At 38.2% G+C, this 16,780-nt stretch overlaps 1 protein-coding gene across 1 annotated transcript in view; it reads left to right on the top strand.

Annotated features, from left to right (window-relative positions):
• The window catches only part of LOC121951566 (collagen alpha-1(XI) chain-like), a 115,559-nt gene that overhangs the window by 51,148 nt on the left and 47,631 nt on the right, over positions 1 to 16,780 (top strand). Inside the window, exons 23-32 of the mRNA XM_042497943.1 lie at positions 1,909 to 1,962; positions 3,487 to 3,531; positions 3,927 to 3,980; positions 4,060 to 4,104; positions 6,410 to 6,463; positions 6,558 to 6,602; positions 8,346 to 8,399; positions 8,504 to 8,611; positions 10,926 to 10,979; positions 14,934 to 14,987. Of these exons, the coding sequence (XP_042353877.1) occupies positions 1,909 to 1,962; positions 3,487 to 3,531; positions 3,927 to 3,980; positions 4,060 to 4,104; positions 6,410 to 6,463; positions 6,558 to 6,602; positions 8,346 to 8,399; positions 8,504 to 8,611; positions 10,926 to 10,979; positions 14,934 to 14,987 (567 nt within the window). The remainder of the gene's footprint in view (positions 1 to 1,908; positions 1,963 to 3,486; positions 3,532 to 3,926; positions 3,981 to 4,059; positions 4,105 to 6,409; positions 6,464 to 6,557; positions 6,603 to 8,345; positions 8,400 to 8,503; positions 8,612 to 10,925; positions 10,980 to 14,933; positions 14,988 to 16,780) is intronic.

The raw sequence follows: 16,780 nt of genomic DNA, 5'->3' as shown, positions 1-16,780 counted from the left end.
ATGTACAGATAAGCATTCACATACTCATGCATATCTGTTCATCCCAAGTTCTGTAAGTAAACGCCAGTTTTCCTGCACATATTTGTGAAGACCCCTTAAGCAATCAGCATGTAATTTGGCCAGCCTGAGGCCGCGGGTCAGTGACCCTTCACCCCTGTGCAGGAGTGGTCATAGATAATTGGCTGATTAGACATGGTTGATGGAGACTAAAGATGTCTTATCGTAGTTGTCAGACCCTTTTCATGAACTGCAAAGCCTGTGGCTGTGATGACAAGGCATTAAGCCTTACAAACAGAGAAGCCCGTCCGTCTGTGCATGGTCCCATCATGCATTCAGCTTCCCGGAGGGTCCCAGTGGGACGTTTGAATGAAGGTAACAGATCACCGGTCAAGACAGCTGGACAAGCCCACATGTTGTCTGTGGTCGCTGAGTCACCAAGGAACTAAGCAGCTGTTGAAGGGACACAAAACAATGCAAATATGCTTCTCATTAATTTCTCAAAGTTAGTATTGATCTTGGCATATTCTCAAAAAATCAAAGCACTTGGAAGTATCCGTTACAAACCCTTATGATGTTCACACAAGCCTCTAACATATGGATGCTTTTAAAACATCCTTTACGAGCAAAGAATCCAAATGTTTTTTTTACACCCTACATACCTTTACACAAACGCCCAACTTTGCATTTTGTACTCAAGGCCCTGCAAACAATCGCAGTCAGACAACCTAAACGTCTCTGAATCCAGCTTTTGTGTTTCGTGTTTGTTGCAACAGCTGGAGCAGACTGCATCACAAGGCTCTGGTCTGTTTTTGTATATGTTTGGTTTATGACACACTAATTCTCAGCAGGGATACCAAACAGCCCACTATTCCAGTTCGTCTCATTAAGCCTTAATCCATACCCAGATGGCTGTGTAGCCCCACAGCGTGTATTTAGAGAGGGCTGTGTTTCATGGCCAAACTTAGATTCTGACCAGCCACCAGATTTCAGGGCTGGCTTTGATAGGAACTAGACAAAACTTTGGATAAAGCCAGAAAACAGACAGCTCTGTATGAGCCAGTGTATCATATTTCTCCCAACCATTTCCACCTTTGTTCTACATTCTTGATATAGATTGGATAAAAACAATTCAATCAATTTATGCAAGCAAGGTCACCCGAAGTTTCCCTTAATCCAGTTTGGATGCAGAAAAACAACAAAAGAAACACCTAATGGCTATTTATCCATTTAAAACCTGGATGGGGATCACTTTTGTTGTATTTAATTTAGATGACTTTCAAAAGTATTTAAACTTTTGCCCTCTGGGTAAATTTGTTTGATTTTTGTCAAAAGGACAAGGGGAAAAAAATAATGAGTGACCTGGAAAGAAAAGTCATGAAAATTGCAAGGACTTAATAGATTTTTTAATAAATAAATCTAGAATTTTAAAGCTGGGTAAAATGTATGAAAATCCCAATTATATATGTTTATTCTTCTTCTTATTATTATTATTATTATTAAGCAGGTCATTATCTTGTTTTTTGTTTATTTTTCATCTTTTTTATTTCTGCTGGTTTTCCAGGTAATTGTCTTTTTTTTTCCTTTTTTCTTTTTTTACTAATTTTTGGGTAATTCTTAAATTGCTCATTGCTTTCTTCCCATGTTTTTGAAAGAAATCATGCTATTTAGCTCCTGTTCAAAGGGTAAATGTTTGGTTCTCTTTGCCCTTTAAATGAATTTTTGAATCAAATTTTTGTACTGTTTTAATCTAAATTATCCAGTTTGGTTTTTGGGTTGTTTTTTTTTTTTCAATATTATTTCTTTTTCAAGAATTTTGCGGATGAAATCATGCAACAGATTAGATTAAATTGCATTAATTGCAGTTTGAAATCTCAATTGCGTCCTCCTCTTTTTATTTGTTATGCACAGGGTCCACAAGGAGAGCCAGGGCCTCCTGGGCAGCAGGGTTTGCCTGGTCCACATGTAAGTTTTTATGTCTCTCTGTATTTCAGTTTTTTCTTAACCCAATCTGATCACTCCATCAATTCTGATATGTCCCCCATTCTCTCCTCTCTTGTTCAATCTCTTCATTCCTCTCTTGTCATCTCTCTTCGTCCCTGTGCTCTCTGTCTCTGTCCTCTTCATGCTCCATCCTCACTGCCATATCCATTGTGCAACAGGGAGTACTGTGTACTCAGATGATCACTCGTGCTCCTGTTTTCTTAATCAAACATTTCTCAGACTTATTTTTCTTTTGCTTTACTTCCCTTTTTTTTCCTCATCCTTCATTCCTCAAGTTGTGGCCACTGTATGGGGCATTCCACAAAACTGACACCAAAACAGAGCAAGGTCTTTACAAGTGTTCACTAACATTGTTTCTCTGCGGCCACAAAGAAAGAAAAACATCCTCTCTGTCCTGCTGAGATGAGACATATTGTATTAATTTGATAGCACTTAACACAATTACATTGTCCAGTTGGTGGCACAGTGAGAAATATTCCATTTTAGAGTCCTCTTTAATACAAAACAGTGCACCTAATATTGTAGCCAGGGCTAAATGACCACTGCCAGGTGAGATTTTCAGCCCTGCTGACGCTCACAGCCTGGACAGGATGGCGTCATTCCGCTGGAAAGTATTAGCTCGGACCTGTGCTGATGGTCTACAGGTTGAATAAATACCTTAATTTGAGTTAAACCTGGCCAGAGGCTGATTGATGCCTTTCAGGGAAGGCATTGCCCGTAGAAAAGTAACACTGCTGCTTATTTTAGCTGTTAATAACTTTTTTTTTATATATATATTCTTTACAGAGTGATTTTAGGGGAGTCTGCAAGATGTGTGACTTTAAAGTGACTGTAGAAAAGAATGAACCTCCTTTTTCACAGCTGAATGAACACATCTGAATAAGCAGTGTGAAGTAGCTGAGTGACAAAAACAGCTCCCTGGAAGGAAGGAAGTAGATGAATACAAAATAACTACAAATACAGCAAACCATAACATAGAATCAGCTTTGCCCCATAGACAAAACTGATGTTGTTTTCCCTCAAATGCGCCACTTTCTTTTGTGTCTGTATCATTTCAAGATTCTTCTTATGCATTGTATCTCCAATGTAGCTCCTTGTCCTTTTATCCAGTGATCTATAATACATGCACATACTCAACATGTGCTGAATTCCACACTTTATATCATGCACTTTTTGCCAGACAATTTACATTGCTGCTTTTATTGCACTTTTGTCCTCAGTATGAACTGTTGTATTATTTTTTTTCTTTTTTTCTTTCTTTCTTTCTTTCTTTCTTTCTATTGTCTATTACCTGCCGAGGGACTACAAATGTAAATTAGCAGTCCTGCTATCTCCAGCGTATTTACATTTGTATTTTATACATACGTTCATTAATATGCTGTGTCACTTTTAAATAAACATTAAATAAATAAAATAAACTTAAGCCTGGTTATGGAAAAAAACTAAAATGTGGCTATTAACAGACCTATCTGCATTGTCTTTCAGGGTCTTATTGGTCCTCAAGGTCCGATCGGTCCTCCTGGTGAAAAAGTAAGTAAAAAGGGAACCCAGTCCCCCCTTCAGTCCTCCCACCACAACTCTGCCGCCCCGATAACTGAATGGTTCAGTCAAAACCTCATAATTGATTCTGCAGAAACACTGCTGTCTGAGCTATAGGCCTTTACTTGCTTCTCTGAAAGCTATGACATACACGAGGATAGACACACACACATAAAGTATACACATAACCGTAGGAGTCCTGCATAAGCACTTACTTTGCCTAACTGAAAGTATTTTATTAGTGGTTTTGTGGATATTCAATAAGATTTCAAGCAGATGAACTGTTGGCAGTCTTTGTAGCACTGTTACGGATGGCGAGGTATGCACTCATCTGTCAACTACATCTCTGTCTATTTAACTTTCCGTGCATTGCTGTCTATTTATAGGGACCTCAAGGAAAACAAGGTTTAGGTGGTCTTCCTGGTGCTGATGGCCCTCCTGTAAGTAACACATCTGACCCCTCTTTTTTTGCATCATTTAGTCGGAGATGATCAGCTGTTAATATACATTTTTTTTTAGGGTCACCCAGGAAAGGAAGGTCCGGCAGGCGAGAAAGGAGCAGCTGTAAGTATAATGTAGTTCATCTTTTGATTTAGATTTTACAGTAATGTACGTGATTACAGATTTCTCTCAAAGATGAAGCAGCTGTGCTAGACAGACTTTGCAAATAATTAAATGTGGCAGTTGTTTAGCCTGCATAATGTGCCAGCAGGATGAGATTTACAGGGTTCCCATAGTCATGGAAAACATGGAAAAGTCATGGAATTTAATAGACTTGTTTCCTGAGTCTAGAAAAGTAATGGAATTAGTAAAAATTAGAAAAATCCTGGATTTTTGTGTATGCAGTTAAAGTGTTACAGTAATATTTTGTGGGTAACAGTAAATTTATTTTCTGTAACTGTTGACGAAGCGTGGCTCTAACAAGTGGGTGCTTGACATTTTGTAAACCACGAGGCACATTTCTTCATTTTCTTTCCCGTTTTGTCTTACCCTTTATGTATGCCAACCATAGACTGTATATAAATATTTTTTCTTTATATACAGTCTATTATGCCAACCAGCTGGAATTTGAATTTGACATGTTTGAAAAACACCAGGCAAGTGGGGCAAGAAAAAAAGATGTTGTGACAGTTTGATTTATTGTTTCCATACGTCCCACCACTGCTTTAAATGTGCATTTTTGAGATGAAGCAAATTGACATGGGCAGCCCAGGGCGCTCAATTGTCAGTCAGACTGCCAATGTGCACTTTGGTTTTGTTTTAAGTGCTCTGAAAGTAGAGTGTGGTAATTTAAAGGAACAGAGCGTCCATTTTTTCACACAAATCAACAAACAGGCCAACTAAAGTGTCAGCAGTCACTCTCCTCCTCTGCAAGCTTTACTGCTTCTTGTCTGCAGATCACCTATGATAATTTAGTTGAAATTTGATTTAAAGTGTACTATACAGTTCTGTTTTTTTCATATGTTGTCAATGGTCACTGAAATTTTATTGTAGGTCCTTGAAGGGTCATTGAAAACGTTTGAAATGTGTGGGAGCCCTGTGTTTAATATAACCAAACAATTAAGATGATATCTGGTATTTCAGAAATAGAATTCAGTAAATTAAACTACTCATTCTTTTCTATGTTTGGCTAATCTTGTGAGATTCTGTAATTGCCTGGTTGTTTTTGGTGTTAAGGGCAATGAGCCGCCACCAAAAAGGGACAAAACAAAAGGAAATATATTTCTTGTTTTGTGTAAAGCCAGTGCAGTGATGAAGAGATTTGAAAACAAGCTCATTTTCTGAATTGATGATCATAAAGTTGCTCCAGCTATAGATGTATGAGGAAAATGATCAAAATCATGCCATAATTTGTGAAACACAATGTGGCTGCATAGAGGTTAAATCTATTTGAACTGAGCAAAAGTGAGTTAAAACCTGCACCTCGCTGCCTGTGTGAGCAGTGCGTGACGCCTACTTTACTGAACTGCTGTTGCTTTTACATAATGTGGTGTTCACACAGACAAGAGCTGCCTGCTGCTGTAATTGCTGCATTACCACAATAGAAAGTCAGTACTCCACTAATTCATGGAGTCGTGTAAGCCACTGCATCATCAACAACATGATCATGACAATATTTCACAATAAAAAGCCTACTGTTAACGAATGGCAGGATTCGGTCGATAGAAACGTTGTCAGTGCGCTTTTATTATGAAATTGAAACATAACAGGTTTAATTAAAAAGAAAAAATCATATTTTTTTCATGTATTAGATAATTAAAGACATTAAAATTGTAGGAAATGTTGGTACATGTCAACATGAATATCAAAAGACCATTTTTACGGTCTGTTTTTGCTGTAAACAGTGCAATTCATGAAAAAAGAGACACTAATTCTCTAAAGGTTTTGCAGCTGTGCAGCAACATCCCTATACAGTAATCCATCTAATAGTTTATGTTAACATCTGATCATGTTAAGTAAAGTATACACACTATAGGATTAAACCAAATACACTCAAACCAAAACAAACTACTTAATGCCAGAAATCTCAAAGATTTCATTCATTCTGTTTTTCAAAAGTATTTATGGCCACTTTCAAGTAGATATTGGGCATTCACCAAAGTTCACTTTTTATGAATGTATTATCTTTGTGTATTATTATTTTACTACTGGATATTAGGTGATGTTGTCCACTTGTAGTTTTGTAGTAGTAACCTTGTCTAATTGCTTCCTGGGGGTTAATTGTTGATTATAACATTGGAAAAATTATTGGAAATCAATGAAAAAGGTTTTGAGTGAGGTTATCTTATACAGCAAACATATATTTCAGTAAAGGTTGATGCATACTTAAGGTTACATCCAATCATTGACTGTCTTTTCAATCTGTCAGGGTCTCCCCGGTCCTATGGGATCCATCGGCTACCCTGGACCCCGCGGTGTGAAAGTAAGCACTATCTTAGTCATACAGATCCACCCTTCTATTATTCATTTCCATTTTCTCTGAATTTCATCCTGACTTTATTGTCCTCCCTCCACAGGGTGCTGAGGGAATCAGAGGCCTTAAAGGTGGCAAAGGAGAAAAGGTAAACACCCCTTCAGTCTCCTTTTCTTCCTCATCATGATTGGCAGATGTCATTCCTCTAAAATTAGACTCATCACAGATTCTATTCCTGCTCAAATGAGGCTTCCTTGCGATCCAGCAAGTGGAAAAAATCTCTCAAAGGCCCGTCAGGCTGGCAGTTAAGGCCGAGCCGAAATGGAGTGTGGAACATTAAACTAGAATGAGGCTATTTGTCGGGTAGTTTCAGCTGAGATTGATCTGTTGCCATTGTTTTCTCGGGTTTCTGTGGTTTAACGTAGCCTGTTGCTACCTCAGAGCCACTGTATAGATTTTCCACTCAACTGTCAGGAAACTGAAGCTCTTCAGAGATTATCTGAAAACACTGAACATGATGTAAAAAGCTCTTCCCTTTTGATACTTTTGTCTTACATAAAATCCCCTGGGACAAGTATTTTACAATATCTATTCCAAGTTACACATTGGATTGTATGTTTTTTATATTGTATTGTTTTATGATTTATTGTTTTGGATTCAGGCATAAAAATATGTCAGGAAATTGGCATTAGTGTCTAATATGTAGAAAACACAGCTGTCATGAGACAATGATAGCGGTGCATTGGAAAAGATAAAAACCTGCATTCTGATTTTTAACCACCAGATGTCAGTAGAAGAACAGAGAGACAGAAAGATAGCAGATGCTCTAAAATGGGTTTGTACAAGGTGCTTGAGTTGCTTGAAGTACTTGAATTCAACACTCAGAAGTGTAAGTCCTGGAAAATTCGCAAAGTGAGATTTTTTTTAACTTGGTCCTTGAAAAAGTACTTGAATATAATGGAGAGGAGAACAGAATGATAAAGAATTTGATGAAGTGTATTTTATAAATATTTTATAATAGGAGGCAAAGAAAGGCTGTGGTTGCAATGTTTTGCTGATGTCTTATGAGTATTTGAAAAAATACTGAAAAAGTACTTAAAAGTCCTTAAATTTGACTCACCCCTTTCTGAATGAACCCTTAAAACTGCTTCAGATTCAGATTTTGAGTACCATACTTTATCGGTCACTAAGGGGAAATTGTGATAAGTTACAGTCTCTCTGATATAAAGCATTTAGAATTACAGAGTAATTAAGTAGCAAAAAGAAGTATGAAAGTAAGTAAAAAATATTTGCATTATACTTCAGTTTTCACACCACTTTATAAAATAAGTAAAATACAAAATATGTATAATATTCTGAGTATGTAAAGTTTGTAAGATAAGACTTCATTGTCCCTTTTCATGAACATTTTTCTTTCATCCACAAGCTTTAAACAATCAACAGATTGATATAAAACAGATAAAAAAACATCTGTAAGGTCGCCCTCTAGCAGTTATCAAAAAGTCTACAAAATAAGCAACCATATGCCCCTCCACCAAACACTGTTATGTGACAAACACTTCCGTATTATAAACATCAGACATTCAGAAAAAACACGTGTGTGACTGTGAGTGTCTGCAAAACTGCAATGAAAGACTTTAGGGTTTTGTGAATGCTTCATGTAAAAGGCCACTAGGTGTCACTATTAAACTATGCTAAGTTGGCCTTATACTGTTGACTGCTAAAAGTGTTGTGGTACTGCCATAACAAACTTTCACTTTGATTTGTCACTTAAATGGTCTTTAGCCCTCAAAAGAACTGAGAACTTTTTTTGGGGACTGTATCATTTGTATCTCTTGATAATGGATAAAACACTCATCTCTAAACAGCTTTTTATCTCTGTCATCTTCAGGGAGAGGATGGATTCCCCGGCTTCAAAGGTGACATGGGTCTCAAGGGCGACAAGGTGAAGCATCATCTCTAAAGATAACACTCAAGTTTGCAGCTGCACAGAGCGATAGGGTGGTAAAAATAATAACACTGCTTACATTTGTTTTTCTTTGCATCAAGGGTGAGGCTGGTGTGGTCGGAGCCAGAGGAGAGGACGGCCCCGAGGGCCCCAAGGGCAAGTCAGGACCCAACGGAGAGGCCGGTCCCATGGGATCACCTGGAGAGAAGGTAAATAATCGATTGCTGCAAAGACTGAATCATAAAACTGTGAAATTTTATTGTAATTAATGTGTGAAATGCTGAAATACTATAGGGCTGCAATTAATAGGTTGAAGCTTCTTTCATAAAGTCGACATTTGAAAGCTTGTAAGTCCATTACCTCGTGTTTCTGCACAGTTAGAGATAAAGTTTAGGCAACACAAATATTATTAGTATTGTACTTTTTTGTAGGATTAGATTGTAGTGGAGCTGCTTAGGATTGTTTGTGACTCATGATATCCAAATATTTTCAATAACTGCACAGTGTTGTTAAGTCCAAAAGTCAACATTATTCAAAAAAAGACAGATGTAATCTTTTCCAAATCAAATTCGCAATATGTTTTTGACTAACTGAACATTCTGCTGGAATGCATTTATTTAGCATTTAGTCTTTCACAAAATACATTGTTAAAGAAATTTGAATTAATAAAAAAAAATGAAGTCTTTCAATCAGATTAATAACTTTATTCAAATTGAGGATTGATCAAGGATTCTTATCATTTTTTTAGGTTGATAAGGTGATCATAAAGTATGACAAAATCTGAAGATTCATTCAAAAACCTCAACAGAAGCTTCAAATGTAAAAAAATGACATCCAGCACAGCCAAAGTTAATACTCACATAAATAAGTTTAGGAATACGAAGTCTATTGCGGTGCTGTTATGAGATAAAAAACCAGATCAGGGTCAGGTTTGCTGTTTCCTTACATTAAAAGGAGTCTAATAATAATTGTATCAAATGAGCCTAAAAAAAGTCTAAAGAGAGTTGATTTGCTGTAGCTGTTCTGATCATATTGAAGGTAACATTTTCTCCACCTCTCTTCAGCTCTACAACAGTCCCAGTTAATTGGCTTTCGTTGCCAACATTTCAAAATGTAGCTTTGATCTTGGTGTATGTTGCCTCATGGTGCTGCAGTATTTATACTCTAACAAGCTAGTATTAAAGGTTACAACAACATCTTCACAGTTCAGATGAAAGGATTAAAATATAAGTGAAGACTCTGAAAAGAAATAATAGTTTATGAATACTTTGAAGTTTTGATCAATGAACTGTTTTCTTATACGCTAAATGGTCTTAGATCAGTCCATTTGCACTTTAGAGCGTGTGGGACATGTAAATGAACTTTGCTTACATTCAAGTCTGTAGCACACGAGTTCACAAAATTCTGATTGAGCCTATTTCTGCCACAGGAAGCGCTCTGCATTTCTAAGTAGGATAGAGTTTTGGAGTTGGGTGTCTGTGGCGACTTTCCCACACAGGCCGCCGCAAGATTTGCTTTAACCACCCAGAGCAAGAAGGGAAAAAACTTCAGTTCATTTTAAGTTAGATTTGTTTTGTTTTTGTTGTCTTTCTCTGTTTGCCATTGCTTTTGATTTTGTTTTCTCAATGCTTCCAGTGTGTGTGTTTTTAATGTTTCCTCCTGATTCTGTGTAAGGTGACAGTTTGCAATAAAGATGTATTCTATAAGGGAAGTAGGGATAGACCTTAGCTACAGAGCAGCAGCAACAAGGAGTATGGTGAGAGCTATGGTGGAAAATTCCAAAAAGCGTTGTAGAAAAGTTTCTGCAGTTATTGCTCCAGAAAAAAAAGAAAGTCTGCAATAAGAGGAAGGATTAAATTAATTAAATAAATAAATAAATAAACCTCGGAAGAGAGCGCTCCGGGGGAAATGTGTCAAGATCACTTGTGGGCATGTGCTATAAGCACATGTTATGTAGAAAGTATTTAAAAAGTGGGAGACTTGTTGCTCTAAACTAACTCACACGTGTTCTAAGTCATTTTACTAACAATTTTATCATCATTGGCCACACAGGTAAGCTACTCTGTAATGCTAATTTAGCTATATAAATAATTCATTTTAGATTTTTCTGACATCCAGATCCTGATTTGTGTAAAACTGATGCAACAGTGCAGTAAAAGTACAAAACACCAGTGTCACAAGTACTGAATTCATAATATAGAATAAAATTTAAAAGGCTTGACTTTAGTTTAAAAGCACACAGGATGGTTACATCAGATTCCGTGTACCTCTTTACGACCATACATCATAATGACCAAAATGGACCAAAGTGAATTAATATTTGGGTGAAAACCCCGGAAAGCTTCAGCACGCGATGATGTCATGTTCATAAACATGGTATTAAAATATTTCCCACACCAAAAGTAAAACTTTATGGTCATAGGTTTATTGCTTTTTGAAATGCTTCTGTGAACTTTACTGCAGTCTCTGGTGACACAATGAGAATTCATCATCTTTGTTTTGTTTCTCTTTGCTCCTTTTTAGGGAAAACTTGGAGTACCCGGATTGCCTGGTTACCCTGGTCGACAAGGCTCCAAGGTGTGTAATGAGTAGTAATGTATTTTACTGATCCATGCAGAGGGACTCTTACTGTGCGTGCCTCCAGCTCCACTGGGAGGTCAGAAATCAAGGCTGACTGTAGGTGTTCAGTGTTTTGGTGAAGTGCAATTCAATAGAGGTGACATACACTTAGCAATGTTTCACCTGTTTCAATTATAACTGGCCCTGGCCTCCCAAGGGCTCCTGACTGACATGCCAAAATATGTATCTAAAAAGTTGTGTCAGGTCAGAAATTTACAACAAAACTCTAATGTCTGAGTGCAAGTGAATGCAACAGGAGATGACACAAGGCAACAGCTCTGTTTTCTCTTGGCCCTGCAGCTTTCTTTGCAGCTTCTCTCGGTTGCACATGACTGCTGATGACTTTTTTCCTGCTAAAGTGTGTGTAGGGTTGCCAACTTCCACTAGCAACAATACAGATTATCTGCAAATCCATAGTGGTGGCTAGTTCTGCTGCAGCACTTTTCTTTTTAAGAAAAGAAATTGCTATTATTATTATTATTAATTTATTTATTTATCAGGGCTGCCAAATTAAACCCATTAGATTCATATTAAAAATAAAATATAAAAAATGACTGTACATTTACAAATAGTCATAACATGACTATCTGTTCTGGCCAACCAAATTTTAGGCTAAGATTTGAGGGGAAATACAATTTATTGATGTTTAATTCCACCTTTTAGTTCATTTATGCAGTGCTTTACTCATGTACCCCAAAATGTCAAGTTTTTTAGTTAAAATATTTTAATTTGGGGACTTTTCCAAGCAAATATTGATATGTGTGATTGCCTGCAATAAAATCAACAAATAAAGTATATATTTCTGCCACCCCTTAAAGTCTATATGCCAGTGCCACACTCTTGATGAACAAGCACCACACTTTGGAAATCCAACAAGGGCCCCACATTAGCTCTTAAAACAGGCCCCCAGATGTTTTAGGCTGCCCCTGTACAAATATGTCAATGTTTACTGTGTCTACATAACCTACTAACTGTGTCCGTCATATCAACATCCACTCATGTCTAAACTTGTCTCATGACTTGCTGACTAACCCTTGCTCACACAAACACAAGGAGACACATGCTGTACTCTCACTGTAACTCTTACACAAATCTTAAGAGGCACAGTCACCTGCTGCAGTCATCAGCTGTCGTTCCTCCTAAAACTCTTCCAGGCATTATCTAACAGTCTGGCATTCCTCGCAACTGTAGCGCTGACCACTGTGGCACAGCTTCACTATCAAGATGTGCTGCTGCAGCTGGTTCGTCTCTGCTGCTGTCAGCACTGACAGCTTGGCACTGATATGACGGGTCGGATACACCTACTCTCACAACATCAAGATAGGCAAGTCTCCCGCTCTGTCTGTTAAGGTCAGCAGGATCTGAGCTGAGCGGAGCGCACAAATTAATTATAATGACCTGGACAAATTACACAAAGTGGGAGAGAAGCAGAGAATATAAGATACAACTTAATGAACAGTATTCTTTTCAGTCATTTGCAAGCATTTGTATCGCTTCTTTTAATTACAGGATAAAGGCAAAAACACAAAGGATATTCCTGTGTTTGTATTCATAAATGATTTTAAAACAAAGGCTGCCCACAAAGGTTCCCAGTGGAGCTCAGGATCAGAGCTTCTTTTAGACTCTTTATGCTTCAAAAAAGAAAGTTTCTGTGGAGACATTAAAGGCATCCTGGCTTTGGCGTGGCGTAAACAGTGCCATAGTTTCCTCTCTATAGCCTGCATCTGAAGAGTTTCCTTCTTCTTTTTCTAAAAAAGAAAAACAGAGACAGATATCCAGAATTTTAAAATTGCAACACCCACTCTTAACTAAAACAAAGTTTGCAGCTGTCTTTAGTAACTTATAATGAGAATGCTTTTATAAACAAAAGTGACTTCATATTTGTCAAGAACTTTGGTGTGTGGGGAATATATTGGCAGAAATTGAATATAATATTAAAAAGTATGTTTTATTAAGTGTATAATCACCTGGAAATAAGGATGGTTGTGTTTTGTTACTTTAGATTGAGATGTTTATGTCTACTTATGTCCACCATGTTGCACTTCCTTGTAGCTACAGTAGTCCAGAACCTGAAAAACCAATTGCGGACCATACACGTTTCACATCAGCCACTGGACACAAGGAGACACTGTTTTTTTAACACGAAATTGCTTATTTACTGTTTTTACTGGTTCATTTCACCTGGTTCTTCTGTTTTGGAGAGAAAGGGACCGCTGTGGATAATTTCGCTTTCAGTAAAAATCTCCCAAATGTCTGGATCTAAGTAGATCTTTTCATACGTATCAGACAACATAAAAGCCATTAATGATATATCTGTGATGAGCCAATATCAACTGATAAAATCGGCTCTAATCGTAAAGTATCAGACGAAAAAGGGTGAGCAGACATTAGCAGCTGCTAGGCTAACCGCCTGACTCTGAAATGCCAAAAAAAACAGAGAAACACAGATTTTTAAAGTGAAACTGCTTTAGTCTGTTTTTTAGCGGTTTTAATCACCTGGTCATTTTGTTTTGGAGAGGTGACCTCTGCAGATAATTCGGCTCTTGGTAAGAACCCTGTGAACAAAGAAAACTGAAGGAATTTTAACCAGAAGTTTGACCTGGTTGCGTTCTGCTATGCTCACTGCCAGATGTCACTAAATTCCCCTAAATCTTACACATTGCTCCTTTAATATCACTTTTTGGATCTTTTTTTTAAAATCGATTATTAGAATTGAGGAGATTAAGTGCTGTTTGTTGTTTGAGACTCAAACAAAGAAAAAAACGCATTCCCACTGCACAGTATCAACTCTGTTATAAAATGTCACATCGTCCTCAGGAGTAGGTTCAGGGTCAAAGTCCTGGCCCGTCCGCAGCCTTTATCCCCCTCGATCAGCCTGTGCATGAGTCCCTCCACTGGCTGTGTTTTTGGCTGCCTCACTCCATCAGTCTCTGTTAACAGCTTTCCCACACCGTTAATTCTGGGTGCCATTTGCAATAGCTTCAGTGGGCTGTCTTATCTCTGTGGCGCAAGTCAGGCTTGTCCACTACCAGCTCTCCTTTCAGTTTACCATAACTGCACCTCTGTGAAAAACAAATTAAGCAGCACAGATCTCCCTTCTTGCTGTCTCCACAATGTTGGGTTGTTTACCTCTTGCAATTCTGCCCACGCTGCCTTGTTGTGGTGCCCTTGCTTATACTGAACAGTATTATGCCTCATATACATATGCATGTGAACAGTAATGAGCACAATGGATGTGCATTGCATCAAAGTATGTTTTAAACTCCAGAACACTCGCACATGCTCATGACCTTGTACTGCAGCTGAGACAAAGAAATATTTGCTTAAATTGGTTAAATACATATTTATGCTACCTAATGCTGCAGAAAGTGAGGCTGTATTGGTAAGCTGCCCGGCACTCCTTTCATTCATCCTACAGTGATTGCCTTCCTAGCATTTGTTTGACTGGCACCGCCGTTGCTATCAGAGGGCACAGCCTGCAAAAGTCCAATAACTAAATTGCTGATGGGTATCAAGGGGATCTGCGGTTTCTCCTTCCTTTGTCTTTATTTGCTCCCACGCTTTTTTTTTATCTTCCTGTTTTGCTTCCTAACTAACAACCTAACAGCCCCTCTGTCAGTCTGTGTGTCAGAATGTCTCTAAGTGGCGAGGAGACTTTTCCTTTGGGCTCCTTTTAAGCCTTAAAAGAAGTCCTCATTTGTCTATGGAAACTCACAAACTATAACATCGTAGCTCTACGATAAGACTCTGCTGGCTTGTATAGGAGTACTTATGTTAAAACTTTACAGTTTTTCTATTAATTAGACTTGGTCAGTAAAGTGCAGCAGAGACGATGGTAGACATCTCTTATTTTACACCTGAAAACTATCTAATGTATTTCTCCTCTGTTACTTCATTTCTCTTTTTCCGCAGGGCTCCAACGGCTTCCCAGGATTCCCCGGGGCCAATGGCGAGAAGGGAGCAAGGGTGAGCTGCAAAATTCATCACTCTCCTCCTATTAAAGACATGTACACTTGGTCACTGTGGGCAGATGGAACCAGAGTAGGGTGTGTAGAATACTGAAACACGGGATGATCAGTGTGTGTTAGACCACAAGACCACCAAGCTCAGCAGTTTAAGATGTACAAAATTAAAACAAAGCAAAACTAAAACGTATCTGGCTCATGTCTCAATAGCTGGGATTCCTTTACAGATTTGCACAAAATTTAATATTTTCAAAATGTCGATAAACAATTGCGAGATGACTGCGTTTCCATTGAGTGATTTTATGGGACTTCAAAGAAGCATGGTGATGGATGTACAAAACATTAGCAGGTTTGTTTCTATTGCAGCCAGCTTACTAGCTGTCATTATTTCCAATCGAAGTCAACCTAGGCGTGTTATGTGAGCGAAAATGGAAAGGCAAAGACGATTCCACAGAGGATTTGTTGATTCACATCTTCCAGATGATCCGCTCAACTTTTGAAGAGTTATGTGATGCAATAACACCTCTTGTAGCGCCTGCTGCATAATGCCCCACCAGTTTCTACCAACAAGCACATAGCCATAGAACCATGTGACCTATAAAAGCCAAAAAAAATGTTTCCATTGCAGTTTTGCAAAATATTACTTTTTTACAAATCGCCTGAAATACCACCTCATGGGAGCGTAAAAACTTTTTTGTGATGATTGACATGCTTCCATCGGGCATATTTTATATATTTTCAACTTCAATTTAGTGGTTAATGGAAACCAAACTAATAAGAAAAGCAATGAATCACCTAACACATGTATATACAGACACACGTTACATTAGTCTGTGCACATCCGATAATAAGTAACATTAACTGTAAAATTCAAAACCAAAGTATATCAGAACTGCCTGTATACTTCAGCAGCTAAAGCCACTCGATGTAGAATGTGCAATTCACATTTGTAATAACCAACACTGTACAAACTGTGATCATTAAACATTTTATTCCGAATCCATTGGCATTATTATGCTGCCTGCAATCTATGGGAAGGCTTTCTGCAACATTTTAGAGCCTGGCTGCAGGCATTTGCTCCCATTCAGCCACAAGAGTATAAGTGAGGTCGCCGACTGATATGAGGCGATAAGGCCTGTCGTTCCAGTTCATCCCCGAGGTGCTGGATGGGTTTGAAGCCGTGGCTCTGTGTAGGAAAATTCTTCGACACCAGACTCTAAAAAACTATCTCTTTATGTACTTCACTTTGTCATGGTGAAACAGGAAAGGGCCATCCACAAAAGCTGGAAGCATACAGTTGCTTGAAATATCATCACATGTAGCAGCAAAATGTCTCTTTCCTGGGATTAAGAAAGTGAGAGAACAGGGGTGTCCAAATACTTTTCGTTTAATCAGGAAAATCAGAAACTCGAGGGAGGACCCATGACTGTATTCAGCTGTTTAAAAGAAGAGTGGTCCAGGTACAAGAACGTCACAGATGGAGGGATGATATTCATGTTTGCAGAATGGCAGGGAGGGTTATTATTGGAGAAAGGAACTTGTCTCTGCTCTCAGACAGACATTGAAAGGCAGACACCCATGGCCCCGGCGTGCTACAACTGACAGGTAGTTCAAGCTGTCAAGTGCCTTTGGGTAACCACTTACCGCAGCAATTTGATTATTTATTTTTGTCCAAAGATGCTCAAATGGTTCTATTTTATCCCTCTGCCAAGCCCTCCCTCAGCATTTGTCTGACGTTTTGAGTGTATTTGAAGTTGTTTTAGCTTTAACCTCTAGAAGGAAGATGAAAAAGTA

This window comes from Plectropomus leopardus, chromosome 12 (genome assembly GCF_008729295.1).
Source record: "Plectropomus leopardus isolate mb chromosome 12, YSFRI_Pleo_2.0, whole genome shotgun sequence".
Classification (NCBI taxonomy): Eukaryota; Metazoa; Chordata; class Actinopteri; order Perciformes; family Serranidae; genus Plectropomus; species Plectropomus leopardus.
Note: the sequence above shows the minus strand (reverse complement) of the source record. Positions and strands in the feature narration are given on the sequence as shown.